General features: G+C 54.5%; 2 protein-coding genes and 1 long non-coding RNA gene across 5 annotated transcripts; 2 read left to right on the top strand and 1 right to left on the bottom strand.

Annotated features, from left to right (window-relative positions):
* Positions 1–1,425: 1,425 nt before the first annotated feature.
* Positions 1,426–13,444, top strand: GAPDHS (glyceraldehyde-3-phosphate dehydrogenase, spermatogenic). Its single transcript, XM_025368446.1, has 11 exons — positions 1,426–1,711; positions 4,956–5,136; positions 6,450–6,546; positions 6,720–6,826; positions 10,488–10,578; positions 10,659–10,777; positions 11,114–11,195; positions 11,510–11,661; positions 11,830–11,992; positions 13,040–13,137; positions 13,225–13,444. Exons 1-11 carry the CDS (start codon positions 1,645–1,647, stop codon positions 13,295–13,297), a joined length of 1,230 nt encoding a protein of 409 aa, XP_025224231.1. The 5' UTR covers positions 1,426–1,644; the 3' UTR covers positions 13,298–13,444.
* Positions 8,885–14,153, bottom strand: LOC112613170. Its single transcript, XR_003116926.1, has 4 exons — positions 14,064–14,153; positions 11,080–11,442; positions 9,922–10,245; positions 8,885–9,748 (listed from the first exon to the last, which is right to left on the bottom strand). It is a non-coding gene; the product is annotated as an uncharacterized LOC112613170 (long non-coding RNA).
* TMEM147 (transmembrane protein 147) lies at positions 11,688–15,645 on the top strand. 3 transcript variants are annotated; one of them, XM_025368448.1, is made up of 7 exons: positions 13,727–13,943; positions 14,015–14,084; positions 14,646–14,705; positions 14,791–14,927; positions 15,064–15,148; positions 15,237–15,358; positions 15,442–15,644. In XM_025368448.1, the coding sequence occupies exons 1-7, from the start codon at positions 13,867–13,869 to the stop codon at positions 15,563–15,565; spliced, it is 675 nt and encodes a 224-aa protein (XP_025224233.1). In that variant the 5' UTR covers positions 13,727–13,866; the 3' UTR covers positions 15,566–15,644. The 3 variants fall into 3 exon arrangements, with proteins under 3 accessions (XP_025224232.1, XP_025224233.1, XP_025224234.1); XM_025368447.1 differs by having other exon boundaries at positions 11,688–14,084; positions 15,442–15,645; XM_025368449.1 differs by lacking the exons at positions 14,791–14,927; positions 15,064–15,148 and having other exon boundaries at positions 15,442–15,645.
* Positions 15,646–17,221: the final 1,576 nt, after the last annotated feature.

The raw sequence follows: 17,221 nt of genomic DNA, 5'->3' as shown, positions 1-17,221 counted from the left end.
GGTGAAACCCTATCTCTACTAAAAATACAAAAAAAAAAAAAAAAAAAAAAATTAGCCAGGTGTAGTGGCGCATGCCTGTAGTCCCAGCTACTGAGGAGGCCGAGGCGGGAGAATCACTTGGATCCAGGAGGCAGCGGTTGTGCTGAGCCAATATCACATCATTGCACTTCAGCCCAGGCAACAAGAGAGAAACTCTGTCTCAAAAAAAGAAAAGAAAAGAAAAGATGAGCGACCAGATGAAACCTCAGGAATTGACATGTATTCATGCAGGCATAGTTTATTGGGCTAATGCCTTTTTCTGATTTTCAGACAGGGTCTTGCTCTGTCGCCTGGCTGGAGTGCAGTGACACAATCACAGCCCACTGCAGCCTTGACCTCCCAGGCTCAAGTGATCCTCCCACCTCAGTCTCCCTAATAACTGGGGCGACAGGTGTGCACCAACACACCTGGCTAATTTTTTTATTTTTTGTAGATACAGGGTTTCGCCACGTTGCCCATGTTGGTCTCAAACTCATGGGCTCAAGTGATGCTCCCACCTCGGCCTCCCAAAGTGTTGAGATTACAGGCATGAGCCACTGTGCCCAGCTCACAAACACCTTTTAAGTGCCAAACACTTCTCTTGTCAAGGGGATATAGAAGTGACAGAGATGACATCCCTGGTCTCTCAGAGCTTACAGTCTAGTGGGCAAAGACAGTTGGCAAGAAAACAATTTTTAGAGAGACATGTGTTCTAAGGAAAATAAAAACATAGACAGTGTAGCCCTAGAGAAATTTTGCACATTGGAACATAACCCAGAATGGAGAAGTCAGACAAGGCTTCCTGGAAGATGGGCAGAGATTGGGGGGAAGAGGGTGACGGCTGACAGTGACAGAGAAAGGAGGGAACTTAGATGGGGAGTCTAGAAAGCCTCTCTTAAAGGGTGGGAAACCAAGAGGCAGCCAAGGGAAGCCCTGGGTGGGTTTTCCAGGCATATGGAGGCAGCTAGAGTCACCCCGGGGGAAGAAGCCAAGGAACAGTATGGAGCCTGTGTACTTCAGGAGACAGAGGAGGAAAAGGCTTTCAGGACGGTGTAAAAGGTGGAATTCCAGGCTGGGTGTGGTGGCTCACTCCTGCAATCCTAGCATTTTGGAAGGCTGAGGTGGGAGGATCGCTTGAGCCCAATTGTTCTAGACCAGCCTGAGCAAAAGAGTGAGACTCTCTCTCTACAAAAAAATAAAAAATAAAAATAGCCTGCCGTGAAGGCTGCACATACTCAGGAGGCCGAGGTGGGAGGATCGCTTGAGCCCAGGAGTTCAAGGCTGCAGTGAGCCATGATTGCACCACTACACTCCGCCTAGGAGACAGAGTGACACCCTGTCTCAAAATAAATAAACAAATGAGAATTTGAAAAAGTGGGATTCCATGCTGATATCCCATGCCTCTACGGAGATGAGACGCGGTGGTCTCAGGCCTCTGGCTTGGGCACCGCCTCCTGGGTGGCGTCACTGGATACTGTGACGTCACTGGGTACTGTGACATCACTGGGCACTGTGACATCACGGCAAGAAGCCCCGGACCCACCAGCCCTGGCGCTCCGCACGCACCTCAGTAACATCGCGGCAGGTCCCGGGGCAGCCAGGCCAATGATAACCTTATAAGAGACCATGTCGAAGCGAGACATCGTCCTCACTAATGTCACTGTTGTCCAGTTGCTGCGACAGCCGTGCCCGGGTGAGGGAAGCAGCGGAGGGCGCGGGGGAGGGGTGGAAAGGGTAATGGGGAGCATCTGCACCCTCACACCTGTGCCGCATCCCAACCGCCCTTCCTGGCGTGTGCACCATCTAGGGACAAGGGGGATCGTCTGCCCTCCCTCCCTCCACACCCGCCAGTGTGCTGGCAGACTGGGGTCTACCGCGATGGCGGGGAGACCGGGCCACCGCCCGCAGGGCTGGGTGGGCTTTGCGCCGCTATCAGGCGGTGGAAAGAGCAGAAACCAGCGCGCATCGGAGGCTGCAGCCTGAAAGTGGCGGAAAGTGGGAGGGCTTAGGAGGGGCTTATGGAGAACCCAGGGGTGCTGGGCTTCCACGTAAAAGTGATGTTCATGGTGCTTTGCGTGAGGTGGGCTTTGCCCTCCCTGTGATGCACAAAACAAGGACACTTGCAACCTTGCCGGGGACGTACTGACCACTTCGCAGGCGAGAGCTCAGGGAAGCCTCACCACCACTTGAGAAGGCCAGTGTGTGCCCGCAGTTTGCAGAGCGGACAACAGAGGTTAAGAGAGGGCAAACTACTTCCTCAGTCTCTCAACTAGGGCGGCGCTCGCACACCCACATACACTCACTCATTCTAGCCGGAGGAACCAGGTCTTCCGGGTGGGCTGCCCCCATTCCCACACTGTTCCCTCACTTCCCACGGGCGGGGGCCGCAGGGGTAGGTGTGGCCGGGATGGGGGCAGGGCTTGGGTCCAGGAGACCCTGGAAGACATAGGAGCAGACAGGCTTAACAGCCATAACAGCCATGAGACTTGAACCCCTGCCCTGCGCATCACTGCTCCGTGGCCTCGGGCTTTATTTTCCCCTCTGTAAAGTGGGTTTCTAGCGCATGCCTCTCAGGATTCAGTGGGAGGACAGCAGTGAGGAGCTCCGCACAGCACCCAGCTAGCCCCCAGGCTTTTCTCCAACCCAGGGACCCCACCCCTACAGTGGAGGGGAAGAAAGTGCAAGGCTGGGGGTGCTGAGAGAGGAGGAGCATCTGAGTTTTCTTCAGAAACATCACCCATTGGGCTCAGTTTCCCACCCTGAACCGGATGTACAAATCCCCTTCCTCTGATAGCAGAAACAACCCCCAGGGATTCTCACATCCTCAAGGTCACCGATAAACACTAACACCTTCATGAACTTGGACAGCCACTGGAAACACCCATAGTCCAGCCTCAGGCCACAAGGTCTGTGGCAGCAGGGAGAGGTCAGGGAGACAGACAGGCCAGCTGGCCCCCAGCTCCCAGCCCCACCACCTCCCAGATGCCATTGATGTGGTGCCAAAAACTTGGACTCGCACTATCCCCTTCCAGCCCCTCTTTACCCTCTGCTGTCTCCCTTTCCTCGTGAATCTGCGTAGGATCAGACTTCCCTCCTCTATTAAAATCAGCTCCTATGTGTGGGCCTCGAGATCTCACTGAGCCCTCACAGCAGCCCCAACGTGGAGGATCAGCCCCGAGAGGTTCATTAACTTGCTCAAGTCCACAGAGGAGCAGGTCTGTGTGGACTGAGCCAGGCTTGACTTACCAGCTTGAAACTCTCTGCCACCAGGACCCCTGAGTCTCCACTTCTCCCCTCTTCTCAAGCCCTCCTCTGTAGCTCAGGTGGCTGCTACCTCCAGGCGCAGGTGTTTGTAAGTGCAGTCTGGGAGTGGGAGTGTATGTGGAGAGGTGGGAGCCAATGCGAGCTTCCATGGGCTTCACAGAGTATGATACACGGCACTCTCTAAGCTTGCCTGGGGATAAGAAATGCCTGGAGTGCTTATTTTATTTATTTATTTGTGTGTGTGAGACAGAGTTTCACTCTTGTTGCCCAGGATGGAGTGCAATGGTGCAATCTCGGCTCACCGCAACCTCCTACTCCCGGGTTCAAGCGATTCTCCTGCCTCAGCCTCCTGAGTAGCTGGGATTACAGGCATGTGCCACCACACCTGGCTAATTTTTTTTGTATTTTTAGAAGAGACAGGGTTTCTCCATGTTGTTCAGGCTGGTCTCGAACTCCTGATCTCAGGTGATCCACCCACCTCGGCCTCCCAAAGTGCTGGGATTACAGGTGTGAGCCACTGCTCCTGGCCTGGAGTGCTTATTAAAAACAGGATTTCTGGGCCTCCATACAGACCTACGGAGTCCAATTTTTCTAGGAAGAGCCCTCCTCAGGTGATATTTTTTTTTTTTTTTTTTTGAGACAGAGTCTCACTCTGTCGCCCAGGCTAGTGTGCAGTGGCACAATCTCGGCTCACTGCAACCTCTGCCTCCCAGGTTCAAGAGATTCTCTTGCCTCAGCCCCGCTAGGAGCTGGGATTACAGTATTTTTAGTAGAGAATGGGTTTCTCCACGTTGGTCAGGCTGGTCTTGAACTCCTGACCTCAAGTGATCCACCCACCTTGGCCTCCCAAAGTGCCAGGATTACAGGCGTGAGCCACCACGCCTGGCCACTCTGATGATTCCTATCATTGGAACAGTTTGGGGACCACTGGGCTAAATCAATTATTGGACAAGTTCGGGGAACAATCTCCAAAATACTAATGCATGTCAAACGTTTCCTGGGCTTGGTCATAAGCACTCCATGTATTACCTCATTTAATCCTCACAACAACCGTCTAAGAAAAGTACTATTATCTTACCTTACAGAGGAGGAAACTGAGGCACACAGAATGTCACCCCAAGCGATCTATGTTGAAAGTACATACCCAGGCCGGGTGCGGTGGTTCACACCTGTAATCCTAGCACGTTGGGAGGCCGAGGTGGGTGGATCACCTAAGGTCAGGAGTTCGAGACCAGCCTGGCCAACATGGTGAAACGCCACCTCTACTAAAAATACAAAAATTAGCCAGGCGCCATGGCAGGTGCCTATAATCCCAGCTACTCGGGAGGCTGAGGCAGGAGAATCGCCTGAAGCCAGGAGGCGGAGGTTGCAGTGAGCCGAGATCAGGCCACTGCACTCCAGCCTGGGTGACAGAGCAACACTCCGTCTCAGGAAAAAAAAAAAAAAGAAAATGAAAGTACATACCCAGTGAATTAGAATCTCAGGAAAGAGCCCTTGGGGTTGATATTTTAAACAAGTTTATTCTGTAGAGAAAGTGGGTTTGGGAAACACTGGGCTAAATAGTTGGTCACTAGGGGCCAGGAACCAGCAACAGATTCTGGGCAGCGAAGACAGTTTGTTCTCTTTCACTTTGGTGGTCGCGCAACCCATTTTCCCTCCCTTTCCCCGCATAGTGACCAGACCACCGCCTCCACCTGAGCCCAAGGTTGAAATAGAGCCCCAGCCACAACCAGAGCCTATACCAGTCAGGGAGGAAATAAAGCCGCCGCCGCCACCATCGCCGCCTCCTCGCCCTGCTACTCCTCCTCCTAAGATGGGGCCTGCGCCCCGGGAGCTGACTGTGGGCATCAATGGGTGAGTCTACTCCAGCCCCTGATCAGTCTGAAGCCTTAGAGCCCAGCCCTTCCTCTGGCTGCTAACTGGAGGCACCTCCACATTGCCCCCCATCAATGCTTTCATTCCGACAACCCTGGAGAAATAGCCCAGAGTAAGGCAGACAGGGCCCCACGCCCAGCCCACATTCTGGTGGGGAAGACAGTAATCAAATAAAGAAACGACATTGTTCAGTAGAGTGTGCTGGGAACAGCGCAGAACCCAGTGGAAAAGTAAGGCTGGAGAGGGCAGCCTTTGCCAGTGATCAGGGAAGGCCTCAGGGAGAAGGTGTCATTGGAGTTGGATCAGAGTGATGAGGCGCAGCCAGCTCTCAGGGCACCTTGCCAGGGAAGGAGTCTTCCACGCAGCGGGACAAGCAATGATTCTGGGGCATAGGCAAGTTCCGTGCGTTCAGGGACAGCCAGGAAGTCACAGTGGCTGGTGTCCACCAAGCAAAGGAAAAAGGAGGGAGGCCGGTGGGAAGCCCAGCAGGGCAGCTGCTACACCACAGTGAGGAATGTGGATCTTGTTTTACTAATGGACAGTCGTGGATGTTTTCATGCCAAGAGACGTAATCTGTCTTGAAGCTTTAAAAGATCCATCCAGGCTCACACCTGTAAACCCAGCACTTTGGAAGGCCAAGGCAGGAGAATCCTTTGAGACCAGGAGTTTGAGACCAGGTGTTTGAGGCCAGTGTGGGCAACATAGCGAGACCCTGTTTCTACAAAAAAAAAATATTTTTAATTGTTTAATGAAAAAATAAAAGATCCATCCAGCTACAAGGTTAAGAATAGGGGTTAGGAGCCAGGCACGGTAGCTCAGGCCTGTAATCCCAGTACTTTGGGAGGCTAAGGCGGGTCTATCAACTTTAGGTCAGGAGTTCGAGACCAGCCTGGCCAACATGGCGAAATCCCGTCTCTATAAAAAATATAAAAATTAGCCAGGTGTGGTGGTATGTGCCTGTAGTCCCAGCTATTTGGGAGGCTGAGGTAGGAGAATCACTTGAACCCAGGAGGCAGAGGTTGCAATAAGCCCAGGTAGCACCACTGCACTCCAGCCTGGGCAAAAGAGCTAAACTCCGTCCCCCCCCCAAAAAAAAAAAAAAATAGGGGTTAGGGAATGGATTGGGAGAGGGAGCTGAAAAAGCAGTGAAGGGGCTGGTGAGGTCATCTTAGCAAGAGATGACCATGGCTGGCACAGAGGTGGTTGCTTTCTTCCCCTGGATTAAGGATTCCCGACCAGCCTCCTCTCCATTACCCCCTCTCCCATCCCTTCCTCTGTCTGTCCTCCGCCAGATTTGGACGCATCGGTCGCCTGGTCCTGCGCGCCTGCATGGAGAAGGGTGTTAAGGTGGTAGCTGTGAATGATCCATTCATTGACCCGGAATACATGGTCAGTAGCTGGCAGGGGGCAGGAGCAGCAGGGTGGGACTAGGGTGGGAAGGGGGCTCAGGGAAGCCATATGGAAGGCTCTCAGCTGCAATGTGAGGCCTTCACCAAAGAGGGGACTCTCTAGGGATCCTCGCCTTGCCACCCCAAGACTGGGAGCCATTCCATCGCCCACAGGTGTACATGTTTAAGTATGACTCCACCCACGGCCGATACAAGGGAAGTGTGGAATTCAGGAACGGACAGCTGGTCGTGGACAACCATGAGATCTCTGTCTACCAGTGGTAAGGAGAGCATCTGTCTGATGCACGGCTGTGACATAGTGAGACAGGGGAGGTGGAGGTGGCTAAAATGGGATTCCAGCCTCTCACATGGGGCTCTGAAACCACCCCCAAAATTGCATGTGCATGCCTCTAGGTACTAATTTGAAGAGGGGAAGTCTCAGATAGGTCCTTCACCCCTAAAATGGTTAAGAAGCACTAATCTAAAAAGATGTTTCACTGTACTCAAGAATGCTTTTTATTTTTATTTTTTTTAGGGACGAGGTATCACTCTCTTGCCCAGTATGGAATGCAGTGGTGTAATCATAGCTCACCGCAGCCTTGACCTCCCGGGCTCAAGTGATCTTCCCACCTCGGCCTCCTGAGTAGCTGACACAAGCCACCATACCTGGCAAATTTTCTGTAGAGACGAGGTCTTGCCATTTGGCCCAGGCTAGTCTCAAACTCCTGGCCCCAAGCAATCCTCCCACCTTGGCCTCCCAGAGTGCTGGGATTACAGGCACGAGCCATCACATTTTGCTTTAACACACATTGGTATGTTTTCTCGTGGGCATATCAATATGTCCAGAACTCAACTCTTGATTCTCCTTCAACCCCACACCTATTCAGCTCCCACTGACCACTGTTGGTCAACTGTGCCTGAATTCTAAAGGGAAGAAGGTATAATGAGGCTTGTGCGAACATCCGAACATCCATTCCCATCATGGCCTGAACCAGTGTTTCAGGTTTACTCTAGAATGCCCTGGGCCGAGAGAAGGGCTGCATTCGGTTAGTTGGGGGAGCTTAGAATTTTATTTTTGGCTGACATTCACCTTTCTAATGTAAACTATTAGCCACACCTGGCTCTGTGGCTGCCTGGGGCTTTTACACACACACACCTACAGGCACGCACACATGCACATACACACAGGCACACTAGTGAACCCTGTCTGGGCCCAGGCAGGGTCTGCAGCCTTCCCAGCGCCCCTCCCCACAGATCTAATCTCAGCCCTTCTGCTTGTAGTTACTGGGGGTAGGGTGAGTGATAAAGAAGCAGGGATGGGTGCAGGAAGTTTGCGGGTCGGGGGCAGAGACTGGAGAGTCAGTGAAAACGGAAGAAAGCTGCTTAATCCAAGTTTGAAATCAAGACAGCAGAAACAACTCCAGCACCGTAGTTATCACGCAGACTCCAACGTGGCCACCACCATTCCTGCCACTTGGAGTCATCCCCCTTCCCCACCTAGCTGCCCCCTCCATCCACGGCCCCAACCCGGGTGGTGCCTTCTCTGGTCACTCATGCAATGCAATGCGGTTCCCCACCCCTCCAGCCCCCTCTCCACCCCTGCACTGTTGGGCTGCACAAGCCAAGCTGTGTGCCTGCACTCTGCCCTGCGCTGCCGCTAGCTGGCTGGGTGACCTTGGGCAAGGGACCAAACTCGCCTGAGCCTCAGTTCCCCGATGTGATGGGGAACCCACCACAGCGGTAGCTGGGAGCACGAGTGGAGTGAACACATGTTTGTGGACACTTAAACAGGCACTTCCCACAAGGCCATGGCCTTGCAGGGAGGGCTCTGTCAACTGGTGCCACCACAGTTGCTCTGGCATTAGCAGGTACAGGCCCTGGTAGACATTCAGAACTTCCTTTGAATAAACAAATGGAATCCTCAAAACAGCCAGTGGGCAGGAGGCTGGGGCCCATGGCAGCCTTGGGGAGGGCCTGGGGTCTTCTGGGGCACATTCCTTGCCTCAGGCCAAGTCAGCAATTGCTGCAGAGGAATCAGAAGTGTCCCTAATTTGGAAGGCAGGAAAGGGGGGTAGCTGAGAAGAGCTAGTTGGGCCAGATGATGGAAGGCAGACTGACAGAGCAGGAGACAGGAAGAGGATAACCATGTACTATGGCCTTGCCTGGGGCCTTGCCTGGCGGCCGATTCATCCATTCATTCAGGCAGTGGAAACAGGAGTGCAGACCTGAGCTGGGGCCAGCCACCTGCACTCCAGCAGGCTCTCCCTCTCACTCCCCTCCCCTCCGCCCCGACAGCGGTAAAAAAATGCAAAAAATGACAGTGGTAGCACTTCCTCATTGGGTTGTGAAGGTTACGTGAGTTTAATACAGGTAAGGCACTTAGAATATGGGCACCGGACAGGTGTTCAGTAAACACGTATAAAATGGCTGACTTAAAAAAAAAAAAAAACATGAGGCCAGGTGCAGCGGCTCATGCCTGTCATCCCAGCATTTTGGGAGGCTGAGGTGGGCGGATCACTTCAGGTCAGGAGTTTGAGACCAGCCTGGCAAACACAGCAAAACCCGTGACCATTAAAAATACAAAAAACAACAAAAAACTAGCCAGGTGTGGTGGCAGGTGCCTGTAACCCCAGCTACTCAGGAGGCGGAGGCAGGAGAATTGCTTGAACCTGGAAGGTGGAGGCTGTAGTGAGCCAAGATCGTGCCACTGCACTCCAGCCTGGGTGACAGAGTGAGACTCTGTCTCAAAAACAAAACGAAACAAAACAAAACAAACAAATAAAGAAAACCCATGAGGCCAGGCACGGTGGCTTACACTTGTAATCCCAGCACTGTGGGAGGCCAAGGATCACTTGAGCCCAGGGGTTCTAAAGCACCCTGGGAAACAAAAGTGAGAGCCCATCTCTACAAAAAAAATTAAAATTTAGCTGGGCATGGTGGTGTGCGCCTGTAGTCCCAAGCTGCTCGGGAGGCCAAGGCAGGAGGATGGCTTGAGCCAGGAAGATCAAGGCAGCAGTGAGCTCTGATTGCACCACTGCACTCCAGCCTGGGCGACAGAAGAAGACCCTGTCTCAAAACAAACAAACAAACCCCACAAACATTGATTGAACCCCCCATTGAGGGGAGCAGGCTCAAGGGCAAAAGAAACAGACCCACACGACCGAGAATCACAGAAGGAAAGCGCTCGGTTACTCGCGATAAACCTGGGAAGGAAGAAAGTGGAATACAGTTTATTCACTTAATGCTTGTTTGCTAAAGCCAAGTAGATAACGGCAATACTATATGTTTAATGTGTTTCAAATACAAACGTTTGTCAAAATACCAAGTAAAAACGTAAATTTATAAAACAGGAAACCAGAAACCTCCCCCCACTTACCTTTCTAATGTAAACCATGAGCCACTGCTGCCCCAAGGCTGCCTCAGGCTTCAGGCGTCCTCCAGGAGCTTTCTCTTTAATGCAGTGTCTGTTTTCAGGGACTCTCCTGGCCCTTGGCAGCCAGCTTCCTATTGCAGGAACTGAGGATCTAGGAGGGTTCGTGGCGAGGTTGTCGGGGTTGGGGACCAGAAAGCAGCCGGGCAGGCCTCACAGTCACAGAGTCCACATCCCGGGCAGCATACGGAGAAAGGGTCTGAGCTGGCTGCCAGCAGTCAGGGTTGGCGCCTCTGAGGAGGTTGAGGGCTGAGTTGGGGAGGTCACCGCCTGTACCCAGGCATAGCAGAGGTGGTGCAATCAACAAAGGGAAGCTGGTCCGAAGTGGGGCAGTGGTGAAAAGCCAGGCCAGCGGGGTGGAGCTCATCTGGAGCAAGTAGGTATGTCGGTGGGGGACGCAGGTAGTTGCAGGTGGCCGGCATCTGCTCAACCTTTCAAATGGTGAAGGCCGTGGACTATGAAGGTGGGGCTCAAGCAGGGGAGACTGACTCAGCCCTGCCACTATCCCACAGCAAGGAGCCCAAACAGATCCCCTGGAGGGATGTCGGGAGCCCCTACGTGGTGGAGTCCACAGGCGTGTACCTCTCCATAGAGGCAGCTTCGGTAAGCCGGGGAGAGGTGTCCAGGGCCAGCTGGGGGGATGATGGCACCAGAAGCACCTGACACCCGCGCTTCCTCCCCAGAACCACATCTCAGCAGGTGCTCAACGTGTGGTCATCTCCGCGCCCTCGCCGGACGCACCAACGTTCGTCATGGGTGTGAATGAAAACAACTATAACCCTGGCTCCATGAACATTGTGAGGTAAGGGGGGCAGCGACATCCTGCAATGTGTGGAAGGGAGGGTAGACTCATCCTCCCCACTCTCAGCTCCACTGGATTCCTGGTCACTCGGCTTCTACTTCTCCTTCCCGAAACTATCTGCTAAACACGCATGACTTCTGGAGGAGAAGCTTGGGGAGCCTCCCCAGCTGCATCTTGGTGCCTCCTTCAGTCTGACGGCGTCTGCACAGATCCCTCTCACCCTCATCCTGACGTTTCACAAAACCAAGTCTGCATGCATACCCCAAGAGGGGTAAGGGTGGAGGGGTGGCTCTGCAACTCACCTCACAGTGCCCGTGCACACCTTGGCTGTTGCAGCAACGCGTCCTGCACCACCAACTGCTTGGCCCCCCTTGCCAAGGTCATCCACGAGCGATTTGGGATCGTGGAAGGGTTGATGGTGAGTTGACGATGAGGGGCTGGGGCAGGATGGCAGGGAAACCCCAACCTTTTCTTCCCAGGCCTTGCTTACTATATGGAGTTAAGAGGGAGAGATTGGTTTCGGGAGGAGAGGCCCACCAGTGCGGAAGTCTTTTAAAACACTGTACAACCCTCAGTCAAGGCTGGACCCTGGCCTGCACACGTCCCCTCCTGTGGTCTGTGGTGGTGGCCCCACCAGCCTCCACACCTAGGCCACTACCCTAGTCCTGGAAAAAAAGAGGTATGGGAGCTTAGGACCATGAAGGCCTCATCTTGGTCCTTCTCTTCCCCAAGACCACGGTCCATTCCTACACGGCCACCCAGAAGACAGTGGATGGGCCATCAAAGAAGGCCTGGAGAGATGGGCGGGGTGCCCACCAGAACATCATCCCAGCCTCCACTGGGGCTGCGAAAGCCGTGACCAAAGTCATCCCAGAGCTCAAAGGGTATGAGGACAAGAAGCTGCAACCAGGGTGGGGGCATACCCCGGGAGGACTGGACTGGCCCTCAGTCCTTAAGGGGAAAGCAGGAGCCTGGCCCGGCCACAGGGCAAGGGGGATTGGAGGGCAACGTCCCTAAGTTCCGACTCCTGTTCTTCATGGGGGATTCTCCAGGAAGCTGACAGGGATGGCATTCCGGGTACCAACCCCGGATGTGTCTGTTGTGGACCTGACCTGCCGTCTCGCCCAGCCTGCCCCCTACTCAGCCATCAAGGAGGCTATAAAAGCAGCAGCCAAGGGGCCCATGGCTGGCATCCTTGCCTACACCGAGGATGAGGTAGGGGCTGAGGAGAGGAGACCCTGGGAGGAGCCCTCTGGGGAGGGACATGATTTCCACTTGCCAGGGAGCTGCTCTCAATGTGTCAAGACAGAAACTGCAGGGCGGGAAGGGAGATCTCCCTGCCTCAGGGCCTTTGCACTTGCTGTTCCTTTGGTCTGGAATGCTTGCCCCCCCCAGATGACCACAGTCTGTCCTTACTTCCTCCAAGTCTCTACTTCAACCTCCCTCTTCAGCAAGGCACCCCCTCAAAAGATGTTCTTTCTGTGGCCCTATTCCTCACCTGAAATTTCTTGTCAGTCACTGTTGACCCCAATGGTGTGTGCATTCCAAGAAAACAGTGATTTAGGGGCTGTGTTTTCACTTTTCTGGCTCCAACCTGGCAGACAGCAGGTGACCAATACATGCTTAGTGAACAAAAGACAACAGTTCTCATTTTTTTCAATACTTGTTCAGGGCCAGGCCATGGCCAGGTGCCTTCTCTGTGAGGAGTGGATGCCATGGTCATGGTGGACCCCGTACGTCTACCTTGGTGCTGTCTCCCTGCATTAACTCCTGCAGGTCCACTTTCCCACAGTCGCCAGGATCTTTTGTTTTAATGGAATCACACTGCATCACCCATTTTCAGGAGTGAAAACACTCCTGTGGCCTTTCCTGACACTAGGGCTAAAACCCTCAGGTTCTCCGTTCCTGCAGCTCCTTCCACCTCAGACACTGTGTTGAGGGCCAGAGCCAGTGAGATCTTCCTAGTCATCTAGACCCAGGCTCATGGCCACCCCTCAGAGAGGCCCTCCATACTGGCCCATTTCAAATGCTTGCATTATTCCTAGGAAAGGGATGTACTGGTACAGCATGAGGGTGTTTGTGACCTGTGCCCTTTGTCAGACCCCAGTAGAGTGCCTTGGTCCCTGTCCCAGAGACTGAACACAGTAGGGCTACATCAAAAATAGATGAATGCATGGATGGGCGATAGAGCTAAGAGCACTGTCAGCTCCTGGAGGTCCTTGCTTTGCCGGACACACTTATCTTTGAAATTCTGACGCCCAGGTCGTCTCTACGGACTTCGTCGGTGATAGCCACTCGTCCATCTTCGATGCTAAGGCCGGCATTGCGCTCAATGACAATTTCGTGAAGCTCATTTCATGGTAAGGGGAAAGGAGCTGGAGACTTGTAGGGGAACTAAGGGGTGGTCGGAAGGAACCCCCTTGAGCCTGCCAATCCCTCCTCCACAGGTACGACAACGAATATGGCTACAGTCACCGGGTGGTCGACCTCCTCCGCTACATGTTCAGCCGAGACAAGTGAAACGGAAAGGTCCCTTCTTTCCTTCCCAGGGGCCAGGGCCGGTACATGTGCCTCCCGTTCCTGCATCTGGCTGCCCGGGGGAGGAAGGGCACCCCGGGCGGACGCCCCACGCCGCTGGGTCCATGGTGAAATAAAAAACAGTGCTCACAGCTGCGTCCCGTATTTCTGCGCCGGTCACGGCGGGTTCTGATCCGGGTTTGAGGCCCGCCCCACCCTTACTCGATCGCCTGCGCCCACAGGCGAGGGGTCGCGCTTGACGTCAAGCCGGGTTCCACTTCGGGAGACGGGGACAGCGATGGCAGCGGGAGAGGTCCCGCATGGCCGGAGGTCACTCCCCACAGCGCTGGGCCGGGAGCGCTGGCAACCGGGCCTGGCCACGGGCGCTCTGACGTCACTGGGCGCGACGCCCCGCGCCGAGACTACCGATCCCAGAAGGTCGCGCGCGGGCCCCCGCCAGTCAGGTGGGCGCCAGGCCCTGGCCGTGGCGAAAGTACCGGCGGAGCCGGAGACCCGCTGCCTGAGACGCCGCCTCGCGATCCCCGCGCGGGCGGGACCGGGCGGCCGGCGTCATGACCCTGTTTCACTTCGGGAACTGCTTCGCTCTCGCCTACTTCCCCTACTTCATCACCTACAAGTGCAGCGGCCTGTGAGTACGGGAAGGGCGCGGGGCGGAGAGGGCGCGGGGCCCGGGCCGAGCCTCACCTCCCGCTTCTCCAGGTCCGAGTACAACGCCTTCTGGAAATGCGTCCAGGCTGGAGTCACCTACCTCTTTGTCCAACTCTGCAAGGTAAGGGCCGCCGGAATCCACGTGTTCTGGCCCCCAGGCTCTGCAGACCCAGGGACCCGCCCCCGTTGCGTATCCCCCGCCACGGTGGGACCGCCCTCGGGACTCAGCGTAGGGAGGCGTCAGGATACCTAGAAAGGATAGACTTTAAAGAGGGCACGACCTGAGAAGAGGCCTAAAAGCAACTTTTGCGTCGCACTTAGTAAAACTAAGAAAACGTCAGTAGTGTGGTTGGCTAAGAGGTGGTTTTTTTTTGGTGCGATTAAGAGTGATCACTGATTCTCTACATGCTGTTAACACTGCCCAAGGAGCAGCACCTTCAAACCTGACTCAGATGCCCTATGATCACCCAGAACTCCAACTTCCAGCCCCCTCGGGGACCCGGGGACCTATCCTCTATCTCCCCCATTCCTGTAATCTTGCCACCATCTGGTGGTTCCTCTTCCAGATGGGTCCCCAGAACCTGTCCTGCCCTCCTCATACCCACGAACTTCCCACAAATCACACGTGGTTTATCTTGATCCCCTCACCTTGAAGTGACCTCTTTCTGCTTTCTCTTCTTAGATGCTGTTCTTGGCCACTTTTTTTCCCACCTGGGAAGGCGGCATCTATGACTTCATTGGGGTGAGAGGGGCCAGGGAAGGGCAGGGCGTGCAGGAGTGGGGCTCCCTGTCCCCTGTGCTTACTTAAGCCTCAACCTGACCCGCAGGAGTTCATGAAGGCCAGCGTGGATGTGGCAGACCTGATAGGTCTAAACCTTGTCATGTCCCGGAATGCCGGCAAGGGGGAGTACAAGATCATGGTTGCTGCCCTGGGCTGGGCCACCGCCGAGCTTATTATGTCCCGGTGCGTGCAGCAGCCTGGAACCCAGACACCTGAGAAGGGACACCTGGGTTCCACGGGGGTGCTGGAGGGCAGGGGCTCACAGCCTGGTACTGAAGGTGTCTGGGTACTGGAGAATCCCATCCTTTGCCTTCCTCAGCTGCATTCCCCTATGGGTCGGAGCCCGGGGCATTGAGTTTGACTGGAAGTACATCCAGATGAGCATAGACTCCAACATCAGTCTGGTAGGCAGTCCTGCTCTCCCACACACACATTTCTGCTGGCGGCCATACTCCTATCGAGGCCTGGCCCCGACTTTCCGCCTCCCTCCAGGTCCATTACATCGTCGCATCTGCTCAGGTCTGGATGATAACACGCTATGATCTGTACCACACCTTCCGGCCGGCTGTCCTCCTACTGATGTTCCTCAGTGTCTACAAGGCCTTCGTTATGGAGTGAGCGGGGTGGGGTTTAGGGCTGGGTCCAAAGTGGGGTGGGTTATCTAGTCTCCCTCCCTCATGGTGACATTTTCCTGCAGGACCTTCGTCCACCTCTGCTCACTGGGCAGCTGGACAGCCCTACTGGCCCGAGCAGTGGTAACGGGGCTGCTGGCCCTCAGCACCTTGGCCCTGTACGTCGCCGTTGTCAATGTGCACTCCTAGGCTTGGTGTCTCAGATACTGATGTACCCTTTCCCTGCCTCGCTTCAGGTTTTAGTGAAGTAAACAGTATTTGAAAAGTTGCTGCTGCCTCCATTTCTCTCTCTCTTGGGAACTGTCTCCCAATACCGTGCCCACCTGGGTCCCAGAGGCCCTGGTTCTGGCTCAGGAGCCAGGTAGACAAGCTGGAAGCTAGCCAGTCACTGGCTTGTCCCATGTCCTGTTCCTCAGGCTCCTAGTTTGTCAGGAGTAGACAATGTTTGGATGATCTTTGAGCAATGGCAGAGGCCAGGGCCCTCAGGGAACAGGTGATAGAGGGGAGCTAGAATCCAAGAGAAGGCCCTTGGGGGCTCTTCCTCTCCTCACAGCCTCAACCTGGGCCTCCCCACACAGGTCCTTCCTGGGCTGGTTACCTCTGAGGCTCCTGGCCCCAGTGTCCCCCTCCAATCCATCCTCTGTATGGCAGCCAGGGGATCTATCTGAAACCTATCTAACCGGGTCATCCTCCCGTTTGCAACCACTTGCAACCCCTTGTTACACAGCGGACAGTCCAATTGCTCGCCCTTTGGTTTTATCCAACCAGCAAAACCAGCTCTTCTGAAACTGCTCCCTAGAATAATTTGCCCAGCCAGATTCTTAACATCGTTCAAGCCATGGGGTCAGCATGAGGCTGGGGGAAGAGTTGTGACTGTGAGCTCCTCAGTTCTATGGCCCTCAGATCAGATCCCAGCCTGAGCCTTCTCAGGGTGGAGTGGAGAGGCAGCTGCAGCCAAGGAGCAAAGCAGTGGGGCCCCCAGCTTTGACATTGTCCTGGATGCCCCCCTCCATCCTCAGCCTTCCTTGGTCCACTGAAGCCAGCTCCCCGCCTCTCTCTGACGGGGATGTGTCAGAAGTTTTGAATGTCATGTTTAAGCTCCACTTTGTTTTTTTTTTTTTTTTTTTTTTTTTTTTTTTTTTTTTTTTTTTTTTTGAGACGGAGTCTCGCTCTGTTGCCCAGGTTGGAGTGCAGTGGCCAGATCTCAGCTCACTACAAGCTCCGCCTCCCGGGTTTACGCCATTCTCCTGCCTCAGCCTCCCGAGTAGCTGGGACTACAGGCGCCCGCCACCTCGCCCGGCTGGTTTTTTGTACTTTTTAGTAGAGACGGGGTTTCACCGGGTTAGCCAGGATGGTCTCGATCTCCTGACCTTGTGATTCGCCCGTCTCGGCCTCCCAAAGTGCTGGGATTACAGGCTTGAGCCACCGCGCCCGGCCTTAAGCTCCACTTTGATGCACACCTTCCCCACTCAGGAAGATGTTCCCCAGCCCTGATGTTCCCAGTGGGGTGCCCCAGGGAGTAGGTTAGGGCAGTTGCCCCTCCTCTTCCTCCAGGCTGTTGAGGTTCCATATGATTTTTTTCTTTTTCTTTTTCTTTTTTTTTTTTTTTTTTTTTGAGACGGAGTCTTGCTCTGTTGCCAGGGCTAGAGTGCAGTGGCGCGATCTCGGCTCACTGCAAGCTCAGCCTCCCGGGTTCACACCATTCTCCTGCCTCAGCCTCCCGAGTAGCTAGGACTACCGGCGCCCGCTACCTCGCCTGGCTAGGCGTATTTTTTAGTAGAGACGGGGTTTCACCGTGTTAGCCAGGATGGTCTCGATCTCCTGACCTTGTGATCTGTCCGCCTC

This window comes from Theropithecus gelada, chromosome 19, assembly GCF_003255815.1.
Source record: "Theropithecus gelada isolate Dixy chromosome 19, Tgel_1.0, whole genome shotgun sequence".
NCBI lineage: Eukaryota > Metazoa > Chordata > Mammalia > Primates > Cercopithecidae > Theropithecus > Theropithecus gelada.
Note: the sequence above shows the minus strand (reverse complement) of the source record. Positions and strands in the feature narration are given on the sequence as shown.